At 43.9% G+C, this 23,003-nt stretch overlaps 1 protein-coding gene across 9 annotated transcripts in view; it reads left to right on the top strand.

The window, feature by feature from the left end:
* Positions 1-23,003, top strand: part of LOC109521278 (zinc finger protein 521) — a 140,828-nt gene that overhangs the window by 71,027 nt on the left and 46,798 nt on the right. For 6 of the 9 annotated variants that reach the window (XM_019879057.1, XM_019879056.1, XM_019879053.1 and 3 more), the window contains one exon: positions 4,744-4,935. The exons of the other annotated variants lie outside the window; for them this stretch is intronic. In XM_019879057.1, coding sequence (XP_019734616.1) covers positions 4,744-4,935 — 192 coding nt within the window. The remainder of the gene's footprint in view (positions 1-4,743; positions 4,936-23,003) is intronic. 9 annotated transcript variants of the gene reach the window in all.

Genomic DNA, 23,003 nt, shown 5'->3' with positions numbered 1-23,003 from the left:
TCACCTCTACAGTTTAGTTGGGCTGGTGACAGCAGTGAGCGCCAAGCCAAGTCAGGGAATTGCCTTCTTCCTTCACAGAGTGGAGCTTGTGGCCCGGTCAGTCCAGGCGTTAGGGGGGTGGGCACCGACCGGAGGGGTGGGAAGCTTTGGGGGCCGAGAGGGGAAAGGCACATTTGCTGTACAGCTGGCCGCTCAGTGTGAAGCAGGCACTGTGGACTGTAACGTCACCGGGCAGGGGATCGAGCGAGCTCTCCTCTAACTCTCCTCTCTCTCGTGCTCACGTTTGCTGTTTATGAACCAAGCTCCAACCCGCTGAAACCCGCTGAAACGCGCTGAGACGACAACCGCACATGGGTCGGTTGTTCGTATTTGTTTTGTCTCCCACCAAGACGATGTTTGCAAGCTGTCCTTATACCGTTACTCACTGGAGAAGCCTATCTAGTGCGCCTATTTCGATTTTCACGCATCTCGCTCATTCGTTAGTCAGATCTCGAATCAGTTTAACTCAACTCAACTCAAACTGTATTTATAGAGGACTTTCAAACAGCCATCGTTGCATATAAAATGCTGGACATGGAGCAACGCATTTGCATCGGTGCTGCACTGATGTATTTGTTGCAATATATCTTATCTTAAATTTTGTGGAGCGTTCACACGTATAAAGCTGATTACGAAAGACAAGCGTGTTTGCCCCGGTGCAGCCCCACTTGCGTTCACACGGCTGTTTCTGCGGCCCTGCATTATGGAAATAAAACATGCGCATGCGTAAAGTGTACTTCCTTTTCCCCGCCTTGTTTGTGACATATCGAAAAACCATGGTTTATACTTCTCCAGACAAATCAACGCTGCGGTCTATCAGACACCGTAAAAGGATGAGAGAGAGAAAGGAAAGATGACACAAGTACAAACAGAGCACGAAAGCAACGCATTCAATACGCGTATGTAATCAACTCTTCTCACGTGTAGCGAGTCTACCCCTGTAGCGTTCACACGTTCCCATTTTATATCGGTGCTGCCCCGCAAACTAGCATTTACTCCGGAGTAAATTTTTAAACCACCTCCTGAGCAGGGTTAAATTTGCTCCGGTTTAAGCTGTTTTCAGGGGCTACACCGGTGTAACTTTGTACGTGTGAGCGCTCTACGGGGGGCAGCACCGGTGCTACACCAGAGTAAAAGTTGCCGTGTGAACACCCCTTATCATATATACAACAATAAAGCAATAAATCAGGAACAAGGACGGTACAAAGCACCAAACAGGAAAACTAAGATCAAGTCTGAGTCATGCTGAGTCAAATGTCAAAGAATACAAGTGAGTTTTGAGGCGGGTTTTAAAGATGGGCAGCGAGGGGGCTTGCCGAATGTTCAGTGGGAGGTCATTCCAGAGAGAGGGACCAGCAACAGAAAAGGCACGATCCTTAGTTTAGTTTAGTACATTTTATGCATGAAGATATTTTTTTTGTGATATATTTTTTTTCAAAATGACACAATTTGGGAGAAAATACTAAAAATTGCTTCAACTCACTCTGCCGCGGCTAACATTTGGTTTGACCGTAAAAAAAAAAAAAAAAAAAAAAAAAACATCCTCTAGTTTATCTGCAGCATAAGCGTATTAGTAGTGCCGTATTGTGGCTGCTCCTCTCAATGTAGTCTAACCCACGGGAAACGTCCAATCACGTAGCTCGACTGTTGTTGTAGCTTGACTACCAGTGATTAGTCTGTACCGCATTCATGTTTTCGATGACGAGAAATAAATTCCAAAATGAAATCATGTTCATTGTAATTGGTAGAAATTGTTCAACGTTCAATTATTTACAGAAACACCCAGCCGATAAAAGGTTTTCAGAAAGATTGTTTTGCCAAACTAGAACGCGTGTTTAGTGTATTTGGTTCTCATTTGAGCTTATCTCTACTTGAAATGTTTCCAGTCTAATTCAAGCGCTACAGCGTGATAGCCAGACAGAAGTAGAAAAGGAATCTTGCAAGTGCTCGTGCCAGGTTGCATGGACCCGGCCAATTGATTGGTTACCTCTGATGGCATGAGTGATTCTTTTCTCGAGCATGCACACACCTGATGTGCAAACAATGGACTCGATGGACTTGTATGTAAGAAGTCAATAGATCAAAAGTAGTGCGGGATCAATGGAATAAAAATAAATAAAGGGGTGGAAGCGCATCGGAGCATCGAGCAGAAACAAAGGAAGCCGTGCGTGCTACACAGCGAGTGTGATATCTGCTCGCCTTTATTAATTGGTGATTAATAACGCCTCTCCGTTCGTTAGCGCAGTCACCTCCCGTGCAGCCAAGTGTGCTGCCGCTAATATGCAATTATGTGCACCTTACCGCTTGTTACATTACACCGCTAGCTGACTAATGTGGCATCCATGAGGAGAATTAAAAGCAGAGTGAACCGGTTGAGGGGGGGGTGTAAAGAAAGAAACGTGTGCTGGCAGTGCTATTCTCACATTTATTCAGTGATATTTACTGTATGTCAAGGGTGGAACAGAAAAAAAAAAAGTTTCTTACAAATTCCTCCAAGTTTTGCAGACACTTTTTATTCTCTTTTTGTTACGTGTGTGTTTTTTTTTGTTGTAAAGCAGATATAATTGACATCGCCACAGGGATGCGCCCTCGCCGGGCCAGACAAGCGAGGTCTGATGTGGTCCTCGTCTATTGATTTTTTTTTTTCCTTTTCCCTGACATTTCCGCATACCTCACAGACTGGGCCAACATGTGAGAAAATATCGGATTCTCTCAGTTCATACGATCTGTTTGTACACTGGCCGTCGCTATGCTGCATTGCAATTGGTTGACCGGATGTCGCCATGGTGATGTGCATGTCAAGGGAAATGCTGAGCCGATGAGAAGCATTGTATATTTCGGATTTTCATGTATACAGTACATACTTGAATACATGCATTGTTATTACTCATAAATGTTACTTTATTTCCAGTGCATATTCTTTAATTGGCTAAATGCATCTTAATTAATTAAACTACTACTTCAATACAACAAATAACAAGTAACAAATTGTCTCAAGTAACAAATTTTCTCTTCCCATGAGGCATGACTGTTCACGCAGAAATAATTTAAGACAATTGTAATAACATGTACAATTTAAAATAATTATTTTCTTATTGTGGTGATCGAGAATTTTGGTGTACACCATATTATAATCTATGGTAAAATTTGTTTTGAAATAATTTGGAATTCAACCAGCGTCACAGAGCAGATTTTGTCCATCTTGAGTCCCTCAAAGTAAAACACTGTGAATAATATTTTTTGTTTTTTGTTTCCCACGACCTAGGCAGTACGTCGGTGTTGCATAAAAAAAATACAGAAAAGAAAAATCTTTTAAAGGGTGATTTTGGGGACCGTTTTCTATAAATGTGCATGTTATTCATTTTAGCATATTTTTTTTAAGCCTCAAAACAGCGAGATTTACCATCGTAGCCTGATAGGTGAAGCAGCATGTGGTTCATTACCCAGGGTTATTTTCAAATGCCATTTTTCCAATTAACTGTAAACTGTATATTGGTGATCATGAGATGACTTCTATTCACCAGCAGCTGTGTTACTAACACCATGTGCTGCATTATGTGTATTGACACACTCTTTCCCAGCGTTAACTCAAGTAAACTAGTTCCACAACAATGTCATTCTTTTTAAGAGCCAGTACCTCACGGAGGACTCACTTTCAGGGTCCTTTAATGCAGTTTGAATGAAGGTAGGCTCCACTTCTGCATCAGTCTATGTTTTATTGATATATACAGGAGGGATGTCTCCTTTAGAGTGTTAATGCCAACCCTTGTTCTAAAGTGAAGCCCATAAATAGTGGATGATCGGAATTAACCTCTGCATTACTTCCCCCCCATCGGTGCCTGGGGTGTCACCCCTGGATGTGCACCCCTGGTCCGATGGGGTTGCTTAGAAGGCTGGCCAGAGGTGGGTGGTGGTGGTGGGGGTGCTTGGGAGGTGGCTGATAGGGGGAGTGCAAATACATAGTCCCCCCTCGCTAAAGGTCAGAACTTCGAGCTACACCTCTCAAATCCCACAAGCGGCCCTGAAGAGACTGAGGTTCCAATCCTACCTGGTGATGCTTTTGGGCTGACGGCCTTGCACTGCTATTGAACAAGTTGTCAGCGCTAATAGCGCCGTGACGGGCGTGGTTTAACTTTGCGTCGGGGCTCCTACTTAAGCTGGCCTGTAATACAAGTGTTGGTTACCAGCGAATCGCAGGGCACAGGTAGACAAACAACCGTTAACACGTTGACATTCACACCTATGGAGAGTTTACAGTCTTCGGTGAACCTAAGGTGCATATCTTCGGAAGTGTGAGGAAGCAAGAGTAGCTAACTGTGAGACAGACGTGCTAACCACTTGTGCATCGTGCGCTCGTAAAAATATAATGCATAATTTACAGCAATTGGGTGCAGGCAAAGCTGGAGAATGTATCTAGAACCCTTTTTTGACCCCCGAAAATAAATTAGTTTCTTAAAAAGCTCCAATTTTGACACGCTGAAGAAGTTCTCGGAAGTGCAGTGTGAGCGTTTTGGTGTGCCCCCCCCCCCCCGAAAAAAGATGAAGATACGGCTTTTACGTCGGCAGTAGCTGACGGGGGAGGGGGGGCGGTAGGAGGAAGCAGGGGGGGTGGGGGGGGCATAGGGCTCTGAAAAGGCCCCCCAGCGTCAAAGCCTTAATAATCATGTGAGCAGCGCTGGACTTCATTACCCTCCTGTTCGACAGGCCGAGTGCCAGCCCGGATTGCTGGCTGGCTGTGGCAAGGTCAACGGCGGAGGAAAAACCAGTTACTGTGTTACTCTGGAGCGGAATGGAGAGAGGGGCGGCCATCTGTCAGCTCGGGTCTGCCATACCCGCAGAGCAAATGGACACGGGCGACCAGAGGAGAGGCCGCAGACACCCATAGAGCCGAACCCAGTGAGCATAACACGGAGGCGCGGGCTCAGCCAAAGAGATGGGCCTTGGTACCACTAAAACACATATATACACACACAAAGCCGAGCGTGCAAGACTATATCTGCAAGAAATTTGGCAGGCACTTTTGTGTGTTTATGCTTGTTTGTTTTCAGTGTCAGCACACTACTGGGCCCTACTGTTTTAAGTCCAGATGGCAGACCATGTGATAAAAAAAAAAATAAAAAAAAAAAAGTTGATAAAAAAGTTTTTGCTTGGCTCGCCAATAGTAAAATGTTTTGATCATAGCATTGCTTTTTAAGGACCACTTATTGTACTTTACGTATTGGGACCAAAGGTAGGGGGACCAGTGGGTAAAAAGTGTTTTCCTTCAAGTGACCAAACAAACATTTACTGCCATATCTAGGTGTAGTGTGTGTGTGTGTGTGTGTGTGTGTGTGTGTGTGTGTGTGTGTGTGTGTGTGTGTGTGTGTGTGTGTGTGTGTTTTGCAAGGACCTTTATGATGTCCTCTCGGTAAAGTGGAGGAACCCTGTGGAATGTTCCAGAGCTCTCTAATAGGTTTCAGGTGCTGCAGGCCACCAGCCAGCCCCCAAAATTCCCTGTCTTGTGCAATAGGACACTCGCCTAAAGGACACGGCACAACTATCGAATTGTTTTCTGTCAAATGTTCACCTTGGAAATTTTAAAAGCGGCTCAAAATGGATCAAAATCCTACTGATAATTTACAATGGTTTGTCTCATCCGTGGGTGTTGAACTGCGAATATGCAGGGATTGAAAGTAGTTTTAAATTGCAATGTCACCAGTCACCAGTAGATGGCAGAGGTGTTAGTTGCACATCGCCAGTACATGCATTGATAAATGTTTTATAAATTAAAATAGTCATTCTTCATTTCTTAGACTGATTTTCTGCAACATGCTATCTTTTTTCTTTTTAAGTTGGTTGGCCTACCAACACCTCTAATATTGCTCCTAGTGTATTTAGTATCTGGCAACCGTTAAGAATTGCGTGCAAAGGTTTGAAGCAAAATTTTAAAAAGAAATAAATAAAAAAAGAAAACAATTATTCCTGACTGCTTGCTTTAAAAAGGTTGATCTCAGATGGAAAATCGATGTCTTGAGCACTAATTGGCAAAGGTGCTGCAGAAACGCAGCCTGTGTCCTCAACATTCCGCAACTCAGCACAGCTAAAGTTGCTGCTTGTTTTCTTCTCGCATCCCCCGGCTTAAGCATCCACATGCTCCGGAAAACAGGGAGATGGTCCTGGGCAATTCCCCCGTACCCCCCTCCTCAAATTAATGGAAATCACACAGGAAACTCTCTGGATGAAAGCCTTATTAGTTATTAAGGTTTAATGTGTAGCGCTGCTTTTTTACAGTATTTACCGGAGTGTTCGGTGCTGCTGATGTGGAATTGTCAGGGAGGTGCTGATATAGAAAAGAATTGGTGTACACCGTGGTCTTAATTAAGGAGATCTATTTCCATCTTGTTAGCGGGAGATAAGGTGAGTGCTGCCATGCATCACAAGTTCTCGTATTATACGCTACTTCCTGTCATATTACATCCACCGCTGTTGTCACTTCAAGACTGGAGTGCCAAATTCTATATCCAAGTGTGATGGGGTAAAAAGTGCAAAATGTGACACGTTTTTTACAAAGATGTAGATTTCGTTCTATTTTTTTTTCTCTTTCTACCTTTCGTTTTTGTTTTTTTTTTTGTTTTTTTTTTTAACACTGCTTTGTCACAAGTGTCTCTGTCTCTGCAATGGTGAGCTCGAATCTTGAGACAAGGTCTGTGATGTTGGTGGACCAGCCGGGTCACCTCCAATGTTGTGTTAGCGCTGCTAATGTTCAAGACTGTGGTCAGCAGTGCTTTTAAAAGAAGCCATAGGCAACCTTTGTTCGATCTAACGATCTCATTAGATCATGTTAATTGCATACGGGCTCGTGATAAGCACAATAGTCTCACTGTTGTCACACTGATGACCACGAATCACCAATTGGTTGAGCAGCCGGGACACCTCGCGAGTTGTCATTGCACAAGCGTCACTGCTAATGTTCAGTACTGTGTGCAATTTTCATTTTCATTGGAATAAGCATAACAGTGTCGCTGCCATTGCAATGACGACCATAAATCCTCTATTTTAGCTGGCAAAATATGGATGGGCCAGCATGGACACGTCATTTTGGATTTGCAATAGCAGGACAGCTAATTTTTAATTTGGAAAAACGGCTGTGCTGTTTGTATGGATCAATAAATCAAGGCTAATTTAATTTTCTTTCCCCCCAAAAAATTATTCACTGTTAAAACAAGTATGGTACATGCAACAACGATCTCTTAAAAATCATGCGAATGGATTGTGATAAGCACAATAGATAATTACTATTTTTGGATGAGTTTTCCACAGTTGTGGCGGATTGGCCAGGACACCTCTCATATTTGCCCGACATTTTTTTTTTTTTTTTTGAAATTTCTTTTTTGTACAGTGATTGTATTCCTAACGGCATGTTCCATTTCCAAACCGCTAATACGACGTGGCCTCTTTTTGTCCCGCTCGCCGCCTGGAGACGCCAACCTTAAGCCACTCACTGGCTGATTAATCTTTAACATTCATAATTACTAATTAAGTTAGTAAGAGACTTTTAATGTAGCCTTCCTTGTGAGGACAACAGATCATTAGCTTCAATAATGAACGGGGATGAGACGCATAATGGCCTGTGATAGGTGAATAGTGACAGTATGAAATGAGGCGCGTGCATGGGTGATAGTCGCCCTGCGTGGACACCCAAAAAGGTGCCAAAGTGCTCTTGCGGATGGTGCATTAGGAATTTCATCTTAGGATTCATTAAAACATATATAATCAAGTCTGTATTTACATGAACATCTGCAGCGGTAACTGTGTCATCCCCACTTTTTAAATACAAACATTATTTATTCATTCACCCTGGTTTTGGTCTCCCTAATGCCTTTGCTGTATCTCATTATCACATTATTGCATTAGCCTCGGCATTATCATGGTGGCTGTAAGTTGCTGCCCATTAAAAGAGTCATTTCATCTCTTGTTTTTTGTTTTGTTTTTTTTTAAGCGACGATGCAACACTGGCACATTTTTGTGAGCCGTCCCCCAATGGGGGAAGGTGCTTATGCCGTAATGATTATTATCATTAAGAAGATATTAATGTGCTTAGTGTTTGTGACCCAGCTGCTCATGGCGGCCCGGAGGGGAGGGGACGAGTGGGTGGGCGATAGGGCTGCCAAAAAACGGACAGTGCGCGGAGATTGCCACTGCCCACCTGTCTGGAAATTTCAGGGTCGCTTAAGGTTGAGCCTACCAAGCACCCTGAAAAAAGCCAGCAACTTAACAGTATCACCCATTCAATTGGTGGAGGGAATGTGAGTGTGTTGTGTATGTTGCTGGGAGTACTTTATTCACATTAGAAATTACTAAATTATATAATATAAACTAATTGAGTTCCGACACATTCACAATGTTTTAGATTGCGTAGAGCAGGGGTCCCCAACCGCGGATTCTCCTTTACATCCGTCTGTGTCCAGCTTGACACACGTCAAGCCACGCTTCTCCGTAACGCGACCAATTAGGCTAAAAACAAACACCGGAGCTCGCAAAATGAGTAAAAAAACTGCTGGAGATCGCAAATGACGGCGGCCTTAAAAGTACGTTCGAGACAACTGGATTAAAGTTATGTCTGAATACTCTGAGATCGCCACAATAGCACTTTTGCTATTTCCGACATCCTACCTGTGTGAGGCGGGGGGATTATGCAGCAACGGCGACGAAAACAAAATTACGAAGTAGACTGGACATAAACCACACACTTGCGGTGTCATTGTCTCTCCTATTACCCCGAGATGGGACCGTCTGGTTGCAGAAAATCAAGCTCGGTGCTGTGGTGAGTCGTCATTTTCATGCACTTTGAATTTGCGTTGTATCATATTTTGAAGGCATTAAACATTGCCATAGCGTTGCGGCCAGATTAGACGCTCCTTGTGTTTATTATTATATTTCGAAAACACCACAGTTTTCATGCAGCTCATACCATATTATTTTGTTGTATTATTTCCGCCACACCTTAAATGCCGGTCCCTGAAAAAATTGTCTGACATAAACCGGTCCGTGGGGCAAAAAAGGTTGGGGACCCCTGGCGTAGAGGAGTAATGTGGCACAAAAAGACATGCTCAATTACCGCCATGATTGCCGTTTTACCATTTCATTGTTTTATATTTAGGTCCGACAATCTTTCTTTTTTTTTTACTAATAATTTAAAAGGACAAGTCATTTTGTGGCACAAGATGACACGCTCATTTACCACTGTCCTTACTGTTTCTCGTACTGTTTCTCAAACAAACACATTCCAATTATGACTTTAGTCCTCTGTTTGTGACTATGGTGCCTTCTGACCTTCAAATTCGGGTTACATTGCCCATAGCAGCAGAACACCAAACGGAGTAGAAAGATTAGAATGTACAATGGTGTCTCCGACAACATCCAAAGACCTACGAACTTTTCAACATGTCATTGTGACACTTTGAAAACCACCACACTATAGCCAAACAACTGAATATATGCGCGTGAGTTAGCTTAGCTTAGCTTAGCTTAGTTTAGCTTAGCTTAGCTTAGAACCAAACAACCCAACTCAAATTGACTGAGCTGGCACAAAAGAGACATTCTAACGTGACAGAGGTATAGCATTTGCTTAATTAGCAGCAGAAGCTAGCCAAGCCGCCACAACTTCACAACAAGACCTCGATTTGTGAAAATAGTAGCTTGTTTATCGCTTACTTTTTTGTAAATAGTTTTCCAGAATCTCTTATGAGGACTCATTTACAAAAGTGCCTTACTAAAACACTGTGTGAGGCAATGGAATGAAGGGGAAGCGGTGTCACCTAATAGAGAAATTCACAACACGCATAATACATCAACTGACCACATTAGGTTATCCCATTGTTAATTTAACAATAGGTTTATACAAATTTGGTTTGCAGTGGCACTGAAGTTATGAGAAGCACAATGTGGGTCCGGAGGGTCCAGTGGGAGCTAACACTGATTGCTGGAACTAATTTTTCAGCCCAAGAATTTTTTTTTTCTTTAAACAGTGCATTTAAACCTGTGATGCTCCAGTGTCGTGTGGTGCAAAATCAGCCTGGCTCGGTATCCTCCCGTGTCTTTGTTTCATTAAAATTCGGTGGGGGGAAAACAAAAAAAAAAATCCATGCTCACATTTAATCAAATGAATTGGTATACAAGACCTGCATAATCAATCAAAATCTTCATGCAGCCAATATTCTCCTTTCTGCAAGCAGCAAGCAGGCTTGGAGGAAAGTCAATTACGTCCCCCTCTGTCTACTCCTCTGCTATTCCACTCTTTCCGCACTTGTTTTCATTATGCAAAAGAGACTGTGAACATCTCACTTCATGTGCATGTTTCCTATTATTCTTTTGCTCATACTGTTTTTATAATGATAAAAGGGCTGGGAGTGACGACGACCTGCCATATCTGGAATGATCGGTCTTAACTCTTGACGAGGGTGCTCTCAGTCTGCTGCAGTTGTGATATGGGCCGCTGCTTTCTCCCACCGTAGCCAAGCACATTGATGCGGATGCAGCCGTATAAACGGCGTAATGGTACACACACTCATCACACAATCTATCAGTCAGTGCCTTTTTTTTTTTTCCTATGTGTGCCACACTCGTCGTGCAACAGACACACGTGACGAGGTAGCGTGGCGGGGGCCGCGGAGGCTGCTCCCTCCGTGGCTCCCGGGGCCCGGCTGCCAGTTGTTTGCCAGCGTCTCCGTGTGGAATTCATTCAAATTAAAGCGGCGGAATGAGGCCCAGGTCCCAGAATGCCTCGTCCCTCTCCTTCATCAGCATTCCGCCGATGAGAGTAATTAAAGCAGAAATTAATTCTGCTGTAAGCAGAGGAGCCACAGAATAACTGATATTAGAGGCTGAATGATGAATGCTTGGCATCAAGGGAGGTCTTGCGGGGGAACAGCGAGAGGGGGAGAAAAAATGAAATCACAGATCTTTCTTTCTTTTCTTCGTCTTTCCCTCCATTTTTGCCATCTTGTTCTTATTTATTTGCTGCATGTCTTCCACTTTCCGTGCTGCGCATTTGCCCGACTGAAGACATTGGCCCAAAGCCCTCCTTGCTCTCACACTTTTTCACATTCCGCAGAGCACCGGCGCTCTCATTTTCAGCCAACGTGCCCAGTGGAGAGTGCTAACATTGCTCATGTCCTTTGGTGGTTTGTCAATAGATTGCTAACATCGGGAGGATTGAAGAGTATATAAGACATAACATTAGGTACCCCGAATGCTCTGTTTGGATTGGGCATATTCATAACAATAAACTGATGTCTGTGGCTGTTAGTATGACTCTGACGACAAATAAACCGCCTGTTCTCACTCAGCAATCCCTTCTGGAAAGTTAGGAAAAATAAACAAATGCCCCAGCTACCAATTTCACCCCCCGTTAAACAATTTGGTGGACTTGTCTATCATAACAAGACACACAAAAACTCTCAAAGACCCATAACCAAAATTTCAAGTAGCCATTTTGGGTGCATTCCTGCACTTGTACTAGGAATTGACTCACATGAGCGCCATTTAAAAGCAGGTATGACCCTGGCTATGCTATCAAACATCAGGGAAACATGGCATTAAAAAATTGATCGTTATTTGAAGGATTCACCAACCAAACCACCAACCAAAAGGTTGGACAAGGAGGACTTCATTTGACAAATCTGGTGAAAACTCCCATGAAATGAATTTGGGTTTGATTCGGCCAAACAAAAAAGATAGTGTGTTTCCTGTAACATGAAATTTCAGCATAGGGTCGGTAGGTCGGACAAAGTCCCCCCCCCCATCAAAATTTTAAACAAAATAACCATAAAACATGAAGGCCCTCGGTTTTTACTCGGCCTGTGGTGTTCATCAAATAGTTCGTTGAATTTTTTCGATACATCAATGGATGCTATTTTCTTAACATTACGGTGCGAGGTTGCGACTGTAACACAGAAAACGCGGTTTAAACTGTCGTCGGAGATCACGGCCGCCGCCATGTTTCAATGTTGTTGACAGACGACAGGGCAAACGACGCACGCGCTCAACGTGAATATCGCGAGAGTTTGCACCGATGTAAACCCTCTACACAAAAATGTAGAGGGTTGTTTGAAAAAAATGCCGACTGTAAAGTTTTTTTTCGACGTAGAAATTCTCGGTCGGTCGGGTTACCGGAAACACATTACTTTTTTTTCTACGCCTTATTCAGTGAATAATGCTTTGCTGGCTCATCTTTGAATGGTTTGGCCTCAAACTAGTTAAAGTTTGAAAATGAAGAGTCATGTCTATTTTTGATTAGCAGGATCCCAGCCGCTGGATTTAGTCATAATTTGATGTTATAGTATTAAAACCAACTGGAGGATGCATAACGTGGTCATGCACAACTATGCATTTCTCGTCATTCAATTTGAAGAGAAGGATAAGTGCGACACAACACACAAATGCCCAAAGGACAATTTACATGTGAATAGAACAAGAGTTTTTGCATCAACAGACGGACTCAAACACAAAAGCCTCCAGATGATTCTTGGATGATCCCGCGCATCACCCCGATGCTTTATTTTTGGAATGGTGCATCTTTCGCGAGAGCGGTCACATAGCCAAAAATGAAACAAGTGAACTTGTGAATCGCTCTCCTTTAATCAATTGAATTGTACCAAGGTTAGCTCTGTGGGCTGTTATGGTAATGCGCTAAAGTTACCGTGGATTTGGCTGTCACGTGTCTTCGCAACTGTCTGACTCGGATAGACAAGTGAATAGTAATTTTAATGACCTCTTCCCCCTCCCTCTCATACTTTGGCCTCTGGGTAAAAAGCCCGAGGAGGTGATAAACAATAGATAGATTTGTCTTGTTTGGATTTCACTTGCCTCTCCTAATGTCACAAGGGATCGGCCTCTATTTCGAAAATATTGCACAGCAACATCTGCAGGTAGCTGTGTTGCATTTTTAATTGGTTTTGCGCGAAAGAATATCTCAATAAGATGTTAATGAATGGAAGCTCAGCCTGAGAGTTGCTGACTGTTATTAAGAATTTAGCAGGCCGCCTTTGAGTCGGAGCAAAATGAATTATTAGGAGCCCTAAAGGGCGTCGATGCTGAGGAGATACTAAGTGGGGCCAACAGGAAGCCAGGATGGTGGTGAGACCTACCACAAACTCAGCCGATGATGTCAGCTCCGAGTCTGAAAGGCAGCAGGATGAGAGACTGGTCATTTCCTCCAAAATCTGAAAGTCAACTTATTACCCGGCCACTCCAATCATGCAGTCACAGAGTATCGAAAACGCTTCTCGCTAAAAATACTGAAGATTTCCTGCATGACAAAGATTAGCCCGAATCCATCCATTCATCCATTTTCGGACCTGCGTTATCCTCACAAGGGTCGCGGTGGGTGCTGGAGCCTATCCCAGTTGTCTTCGGGTAGGGACACCCTGAACCGGTTGCCAGCCAATCGCAGGGCACACAGAGACGAACAACCATCCACGCTCACACTCACAATTTAGAGTGCATGTGCATGTTTTTGGAATGTGGGAGGAAACCGCAGTACCCGGAGAAAACCCACACAGGCACGGGGAGAACATGCAAACTCCACACAGGGAGGCCAGAGCTGGAATCGAACCCTGCACCTCTACATTGTGAGGCCGACGCGCTACCCACTTGAACACCAGGCCGCCCATCAGCCCAAATGTTTGTCTAATTTTCAAAAGACTTCTGCTTGGGTGAATGGTGTTTAATTAGACCAAGATTAACATGTAGATCTAAAAACAGACGCTATGCAATTGTTTTTTAATCATTGCTTTTAAATAGTCAGTTTTAAAGCATTGGTCCTGATACCAATCTAAAATAATTCATTTTTTGAACAAACAAACAAAAAAAACAACATTTTCTAAACATACAACCATTTTGCCTTTCATTGGAAACCTTTTGTTCAAACAAACAACCTACTACAAATGGACTCCTGACAAATAACAAATACAACTCAAAATGTAAAACATCCTTGAAGTTAGGCTCCTATATAAGGCGTTAGCATTACTGCTACCTACTTGCAAATGTGTACGATCAAGAGAACTTGATTAATTGCCGCTTACTTAAAGATGACATCATATTTTTGCCCCACGTAAGAAAATGAACCATCTGCATGGCTGAATTGCTGTTTATTATCATACTGTACGCAGTACAGTATATTTCCAGTATCCAGGTCAAGTAGATAGTTTATACCGCGGAAAATCAACTTTCAAGCGAATTGATTGATGGCTAACTGCTGAATCATTCTGTGAGATTGCTGCCCGTCCATCTCAAATTGGCCGTTTGTGTGTTTTGTTGGGCATACCAATAAATGAAAACATCAGTGCAGCGACTGACCTTAGAGGAAATGACACTGTCTTATTACACCGTCCTGTCCAATAGTCCAATCGAAGTCCCCAAAGAGGACTTCGAGGAAGTCTAGGAGGAACCAAATGAGAGTGAAATCGATGACGTTCCTCTCTCCGCTGTCTCTGTCCTGGCTGAATTACTGAAACAAGATGCTGCACTTAGACGAGTCTTCGGAGAGGCAGATGGAAGTAGGGGAGAAAGAGAAAGAGAGAGCGCAAGAGAGAAACACTTTTCGGGACATGGGTGCCATTTAGACGAAGACCATCTTACCAAAAAAGCCACTAAAAGCAGTGAATGATCCTTTTCCTGTCCCTGGCTGGGCGGCGGTTAACATCCTGTGGTCGAATCAAGACGAAACAGACGCTGTGCTTTTGAGGTCAGGTCAGGCAAAAAAATATCGCAGAAAAAAAAAATGGCAGAGAATAACATTTTTGGACATCAATTGATAGCCTCCCGAAGCATGTTGCAGATGCCCTGACGTCGAAGCGGGCGCTGTTTTAACATCCTCGCCGGTTTTGATCCTCTAAACTCCGAAGATGAAAATGAATCCCGCTCATTTGGTAGACAGAACAGGGTGCTTAAGGGACCCAATCCCTGTAAGTGCCATTAAGTGGAAATTGCCGTTCACATATTCCAGCAGTTTGATTAATTACACTCTCTCATGTGCTTTCATAAAGGCCCAATGAAATATGGGCAGCAAATTGCATTGTGTTCCTGTAGCCTGTTACGTAAAAGCAGTTTAATTATTGACACATGTTTTGCCACCTGGCAGGGGAGAGGATAGTTGGACATGAATAGGAATCACACACTCTCTGCTATGGACAGGCATAGCGAGCACGATAAAGACGCTTTGTGTTTCTCTCTCCATTGACCTCTTCTCGGCGCCTCCCGAATCAAAGAGTAAAAGCTGGATGGCTCACAATCAGAAATGTAAGCATTTTCTGGATGTGACTGCGCTCCAGAACATAATACTTTTGATAAATATGTAGTTAAAGAGATATTTTGTGAAAGCGGCACAACATTCTCAAGGGGATCGACGGATCCCTGCCGGCTTTGTGTGATATCTTAACATGGCTCTTTTGATCAGAGTGCAGGCTTAGACGCTGCTTACTTATTGAGGCGCTGCTACTTTGAACTCGAGGAAGCGGCATAAGAAGACAACAAGCCAATGTCTTCATTCCGTGACTCGTTTCGGTGCTCTGAGAAGAGCACAGCTCATAAAACTAACGGCCGGTTTTGAGCTAGGAATATTTTGGTCTGAACTCAAAGATATTGACGGTCTGGACCTGGATTTGCCATCTTTGTTTGCAGATTATACCAAAGGGTTTGACTTCGTAGCCTGTTCCTGTCATCCGTTGCATTTTTTCTCACTTGCGCCCTCTAGTGTCGCAGACACTAAATAAGATGAGGTGACAGTTTCTCATCTGTTTTGTGTTGTACCAGCCTAAGGTTACATCTCCAGCATAAAAAAACGTTTTTTTTTTTTTTGGTTGGTTTCTTTTTTGCTGTCTGATGCCTTCTTCTGTGCTCTTATGCATGTTTTCTGACAACAGCGCCCTTCAGAGTCATAAAAACTCAATCATTTGAATTTAAATTTCATTCAGGCTTAAATTCACCCGAATGCCCGCAATCCTCACGAGTGCCCTTGGTTGTCTGTTCTCTGTTGTTGCTATTTGTATTATTTATTTTCTTTTTATTTAACATATTTATATATTTATGCCTTATGTAATTTTATGTAAATTTTAGCTGTGTGTGTTCAATGCACTACATGTTTGCATTGTGGTTGAGAGGGAAGTAATTTCATCTGTGCTATTTGTTGCACAAAGAGCATATTTGACAATAAAAGCTGACTTGACTGACTTGACTTGACTTGAATGCTGTAAGGAGTCGACAACTCATTTCAACACAAAATTCTTCATTATGTGGCGTTTTCTTGTGCGCCGATACATTTTTTTTTTCTGAGAAAATGCCCTGTAGTGTCAAGAAGCTTTAAACAAACATAAAAAGCAAGATTATTGCTAAATGCCCCTAGCGTGTTTCTGTGATAATTCCACACTCGAAAGTGTCAATAAGACACGAGGATGTAGCTTCTCGTCTGCTTTAGCCAGCACTATTTCAGCATGAACGCACATACTTGGCATAAGGAGTCAACTAGATTTAACTCACGTCATTTTTTTGGGCCTGTTTCTTTCCTCTTGTACTTTTATTGGCACCTCGATTTGCAGCCGAGAGTGTCGCCGAGGCTCACTAACATCCAAGAGCAGCTTTTATCTGTTTATCTGAATAAAGACACCCCCACCCCTTCAAAAGCAGCTCTTCTAATGTGTCTGAGACTAAACAACAGGATGCATCTTCTTACTGGGCATGAACTCAAAATATGGTACAATTTAACCACAAATGAGTTCCATGCCACAATTCTGTGCTTCTCCATATTTTCAACCGCCCCCAAAAAGCAGCGCCCTCTACTGCTGCGGGGAGGGACAAAATAACCTTGCTACGTCCCATCTGTTGTTGCGAGCAGCATTTAGACCCAACTCAATTCTGTTTTCTGCTGCCTGTATGGAGGTATTAGCTCATAAAACCCTCCTACTGTCATATGATCCCTTCGCCATCCCAGAGCTGGATGAGAACAGCAGGCTTCTGGTACTTAGTCCCAAGCTGTTCCTGTTTGCCCAAAACGACCGGGGTTGGCCTCATGCGCACTACCCGATCTAGTTGACTGGACTGTGTAAGTTAGCCAGGCAGCCCATGTCTCCTTCACCCTCCTCCTCTGTTTCTCCCCCAAAAATGCGCTTGGACCCGGGCTCAGGCTGCACCTTTTCAGTTCCACTGGGACCAAGGGGGCCAGATGGAGGAATTTGATTAACCAGCAGTGGAGGACCAAATGTTCAATTGGATACAGAACCAGTTGGAAAGTGAGAGTGAGCGAGGGATGAGGCAGGGTAGAGGGAGGACTCTAAAATGGCTGGTCATGTACGCCGGCCAACACTTTCCAAAGGGGAGCCCAAACAGACTCGGAGGTGTAGTAATGCACAAGCTCTTTTCCAAGTACCAGCTGGGCCTTTTAGGAGCCTCTATCCCCACAGCAGACACTCGGCAGCCTCCGAGCAGCTTGACTTTACCATATGTGGAACTTTTTTATGCTCCACCTGGTTTCCCCGGGGGAGCCGTGCCGCTGGGATGCCGGAGGCAGGTGAATTGCTCTTAATGCAAGGCACTGAATCACTGGGCCAACAACATAGGGGAGGGAGGCTACCCGGGGAGGGAAAATGGATCTGCGGAATGACTGGCATGGACTGGCGTGACCTTGGAGCCAGTGCCTGTTGTGGAGCGGAAAACGTGGATGTGTCATTGTGCCTCTGCTAATAATACACACGCTTTGGCAGCAGGCGTTTATTTCGTTAATAGAGATTTCGCTGCGGATGCAGATTACACAGTATTTGAATAGGTAATGGGGTATGACTTGATTATAATTAGCATTAGAGAGACGTCTAGCTATTGATTGGAGATGAATTTGGAAAAATTCAAAGTCTGTCCTTTTTCTAGCCCCAGAGCATGATATTACCATCGTCATACTTGGCAATTGGTCGTGTTCTTCGGATTCTAAGTCTCCGTTTCCAGTCATTATGTCTTAATCTTTCTCTGACCATAAAACATTTGTATAGAAGGAAGGCATTTGGCTTGTCAGTGTGGTCAGCTGCACATTGAAGTTGAGCATGAAGATGTTGATTTTGGTGCAATGTCTTCTTTCTCCGTCCATGGCAACAGGGATTGATATTTCAGCTGTTTTCAGTTCATTGGAGTCAGGCAGAATAAAAAAAACACAAAAAATTGTTGTTCCAGTCACAGGAAGAAAAGACGCTCTATTGGGTGATCCAGTAAGTACTGTCAAAAAAATGCTTACTATTATAACAAAGAGAATCTACCAACTAAAAGACATTCTAGAAACTTCAGGCCACATGTTAAAAGATTTCGGTGTCTACAGCATATTTCATTTTATTTCAATTATTTGACCTCTGCAAACAATTTGTGATATTTTAACATGTAGGTATGATGTTTTGTAATCCACCCCGGGAACAATCATTAAAATCCCCAAATTTAATGGCCGTTGTGATTGTGAACTGCTCTGACGTTCCGGCTTGTGCGAGTGTAGGGATACGATCTGATTTGAAATGTCAGATGATCAGGACAGGTCGGTGAATTGTGCAGGATTGTTGGCCTCAGAAGTGAAGGTCACGTCTCTGCGTCGTTGAGTCTGTGGCACAGAGCCAGAGGTCAGGGGTCACCACAGGGGAGCCGTCAAGGTCAAAAGGTTTATCACTCTCCGAGGGGTCTTGGAGCCATCACTCAGGCCCCGCGCTACTGTCTGGTTTTCTTCCCCCGCTTTTTATTTTTTCCTCCCTAATCCTTCCAAATGGCTCAGGCCGAGCGTCTGACAGTAGCAAGAGAAACAAACTGTGGGGTGTGGAGCTCTAAGCCATCAGCTGGAGATTTCACTTTGAAAACATTCCCTTTCACTCACTGCCCTTTTCCTCCGCTTCCAAAGGCCCGCCGGAGTCCAGGCACCCGAGGCAGCCGCCCCACTGACCCTGCCAGCGGTGGCCGCTTTATGTTGTTTGGGCATTTTGGGAAGGATGAGGAAGCTTTGGACGGGTCAGGCAGGCAGCAGGACTTGGACGAGGTCAAGGGCAAAGTCAGCCAGAGAAGCCAAAATTTCACACATGGATTTTCCCCAAACCGATGTTGCGCTTTCACTCATATGAGGCGTGTCATCTTCATCGAGACATGTGGAAAATGGCCAATTTTGGCCAGGGGAAAGTAGAGGCCATTCATGCAAAGTCAATTCCATCAAGCAGGCTGAAATTCCTTGATAAGTGTGTTTGTACAGCTGTGCCCGTCGATGAAATGACACCAATCCTTTGGCAACAACCAGACCTCACTCACTTCTGCTCCTTCCCAGCACCCGCATGCACTTGCGGAAAAAGTGAAGTTTAGCCTTGGAAAAATCTGATTTTGACATTTAACAATTAAAGACGATTATGGTTCTAAAACAAAACAAAAAAGTCCCTGCCCAAAAATCACAATCGCAAGTTGTTCAGGACAGGAAACCATTTCGACAAGTCTGCTTTTGGAGTAATTTGTGTGGATACCCCTCGCAAGGTTTTCCGCGATAATATGCTAAATATAAAAACCGGAAGAGATGATCAAGAATTCAACTCATTCCCAAAAGCAGTACTCAAGGAGAACATTAACTCATTCACTCCCAAAGACGTTTTTAAACGTCTTTTCAGACTTGGTCTAGAATTGGCTGGTACTGATTAAGCACTTAATGATTTCCTCAAAAGGTATGAAGTGTTTCACATTTTAAAATTTGGTTCAGATGGTAGTTGTGTCGCCGGCTTTACCCAGTAGAAAGTGTTCTACACACTCCCTGTTATAATTGTGGCAAAGCTTCATGCCTTCAATGGGTCATTGGAGGGCCTTTCAATGCGGGCCATGCAGTCAAGTGAGGCGCGTCCTAAAGGATGAAGTACTAACTGTCACATTGTCGGACCAAGTGTGAAAGACCTGCAGGGAGTAGATCTGTCTTATAGGGAGCCTGTCAGCTGATCCAGCAGCAAAGTGATAGTGGCGCCCTCCACGGGGACTGTATTAACTTTTCTACCATGTTTTATTTTTCTGGAGAGGGCAGAGCTGCGTATATGTGTGTTGAAGTGAGCGTGTGTGTGTGTGCAGGGATGCGGGGGGGTGTCGAGCGTTATAATTGAGAGCACAGAGGGAGTTTCTTCACTCCATCTTATGATTTGAAGGTGAAGACAAGCGCCCTCGGGGGCCCCCTGTCAGAGCTTTTGGGCGCACTTGGCACAGACTTCAATAAAAACACACAAAAAGAATTCCCCCACAAGGGCGCCTGGCTGAATTGCTGACGCCGATGTAAAAGATTCTGGTTTTCTGTGAATCATTTAGTACGCAACCCTCGGCTCCCCTCCGTATAACATGACAATAAAAGAGAAGCTCCCAGCCCACCAGCCCTCTGTGAAGGAACATTTTCACATTAAGGAACATGGTTCACGTGCTATAATTCAGATATGGGCCATGGCAGCGTAAAGAGGAAAATGTGCATGAATTTTTATCATTATTATGATTGTAATTTTTGAAATCATCCAACTGTCCAGACTTGTGGAACACTACGGATTGGAGCAGTAAATACACAAGGTTAAGTTTACAATGCATTCTGTATTTAAAGCGGGTACCAACTTATGTTATCTGTTGCCCAACCGGCAAAGCGTAATGACAATCTGTTCACACACAGATAGGTGCTTTCTTTCCCCGCACAGTGATGTCGCCATGCGAGATGGGAGTGTGCTACATTTGAAGGAAATGAGAGGAGCCCCTTTGATTGACGGCAAATATAGTCAAAAGCGTTCACGCCCACAACGGCTCAAAACGCCCTTTTTTTTTTCAATGTGCCGGCTTGTACGTGTCTGCGAAATCACCAACGTACGGTATAAGCTGCCTCAGCACGGGGTTAACCTGAACTCACGCCAAGTGCACGCGGGATTTGCGCTAAGCATGAAAATGGAGACCTACGTGTAAAGCCAAGTGATGCTCACCCTTATTCGGCATGTAATTGACAATAAGTGTTTTCAATGCACTCTGGCATGAAAAATACTGCACACCACAAAAAATGGCGGTGGTTTACGATTGGAAGGGAAAATTGATTTGCCGTCATTGCCACTGAACGAATAAAACTCGTAAATCCAGCTCACTCCTTGTTTTGCGGCTCACCTTCCACCTCTCAGTTTCCTTCCTCCCACCTCCGCATCCCTGCTTTGAAAAATGTCGAATGTCAGATTTTTTTTTTTTTTTAATGTATATATGTGTGTGTGTGTGCTGGGATGAGGATGCAGCGGTAGCATCACACTGGAGCATCAGCATCAGATATTTCTGTGAAAGTAACAGAAATGTTTGAAGGTGTTGTCACAAGCTCACAGGTTCCAGCTGTTTGCGTGTGCCGGTGGGACACTACACTTTCTCCCCGTTCGCTACCACCACTTCCTTGCACTCAATTCCAGCTACTGTTGATGTTTTTTTTTTTTTTGTTTGTTTTTGGTTTTTTAACTTATTTCTCTGCTCAGTTTGTTATCACTTTCATTGCACTTAAACATCTCAGGGTGGCTGTTTTCTGTGGTTTTGACAGAGGGGCTCTGCGTTGTAGTTAAAATTAGAGTAGCGTTCTGTCATCTCCTTGAAGCGCCGGGGAGTCTGTCAGTCACCGCCGCGGTGTGTTTTAATCATCTCTGTCCCACTTGGTGAGGCGCTGACGGTTCGAGCGAGGGTTCCCTCCCCTGGACAATACCAGCATGCTCCATTCGCATCCGCTCTGATGTGAGACGCAGCCACCGGTTAAGAAATGTGAGACGTCTCTTCCGCGACTTAATCCTGCGAATGCAGTTGGGGAAATGGATCCACGTCTGGTGAATTTTCAAGACGCATCACACGTGCGTTTGAAGGCTTTTTTTTTTTTTTTATTGTTGTTTCGTTGGTTTTTTTTTGTGATCTTTCGATACACATGACAAGCGCGTGGAGATTGGCAAGAAAATAGCAAGAATTTGTCACTTTTGTAAGGGAACAGAGTGGATAGAAACCATCAAAACAGGCGACATCTTACAGGCTTAATGACTGAGGTCTCCCCCCTTGCGAGCTGTAATAATAGTGCGTTGTAATTCCATACCCCTTTTAATGATACTCGAAGGGATTGAATAGACGTTTCTTTGAAGAGCAAAGTAGGTTATGTTTTCAATAACGCGATGACGCCAACGCGGACGCACTCTCGCTAAGTCAAGCCGCAGATTTGGTTAACCCGCAAAATGCACGCGCAAGCGCGCATGCTCTCTCTCCCCCCTTTAACCTCCGGCACTCGCCTGAGCGCGCTCCCTGCAGACCTCTCCAGAGATGCTGCCTCTCGTTTTCGGAGAGCTTCATCTGACAGTCTTAATGGACAAGTATTCTCTCCGCGAGGCCAGGAGAGCTCTTGCTGGAAATACCACTGTGGGCCAGTCTGGCTTAAGTACTCCTTCCTGCTCGCCTCGTCTCAGGCCCACCTAAGATGGTGTTTATGGCAGGGAAATTAAATGGCCGTGAACACAAAAGAAGGAGGCGGGGGTGGGGGCTATTTTCTTGAGATTTTAATCAAAAGAATATTTACTGTGCAAGTCTTTGTTTTTGATTATCGTTTTTTTCACCACACTTATTTTGATAGAGCACAAAACACGCATGCCGATTTTTCACATTTGAACCATTTCTTTTCTTTTTGTTTTATTTATTTTTTTTTTTATTAAGGGCAAAGTATGCTCTGTGGACCATTTGCGGCCCACTTTTTGGGGGGGGGGGGTGGAGCCCTTTTGTAATATTTGCCAATTCCTTATGCTAGAATGACTGCTATAGAAGTACTCTATATGTTATACTCAGTAATCTTTTCTGCTAATGGTGAACACATGCAAAGAATAACGTGCACGTGAACACTGTATGTGCATGAGGTTGTGATTTGCCAGAAGCGTTTTTGTGGGTTCCTGATTGTGCCTTTTATTCCCAGCGTGCGCCGCGCGCGGATA

This window comes from Hippocampus comes, unplaced genomic scaffold, assembly GCF_001891065.2.
Source record: "Hippocampus comes isolate QL1 unplaced genomic scaffold, H_comes_QL1_v1.1 scaffold85, whole genome shotgun sequence".
Lineage (NCBI taxonomy): Eukaryota > Metazoa > Chordata > Actinopteri > Syngnathiformes > Syngnathidae > Hippocampus > Hippocampus comes.
This window is presented reverse-complemented; position numbering and strand designations above follow the sequence as displayed.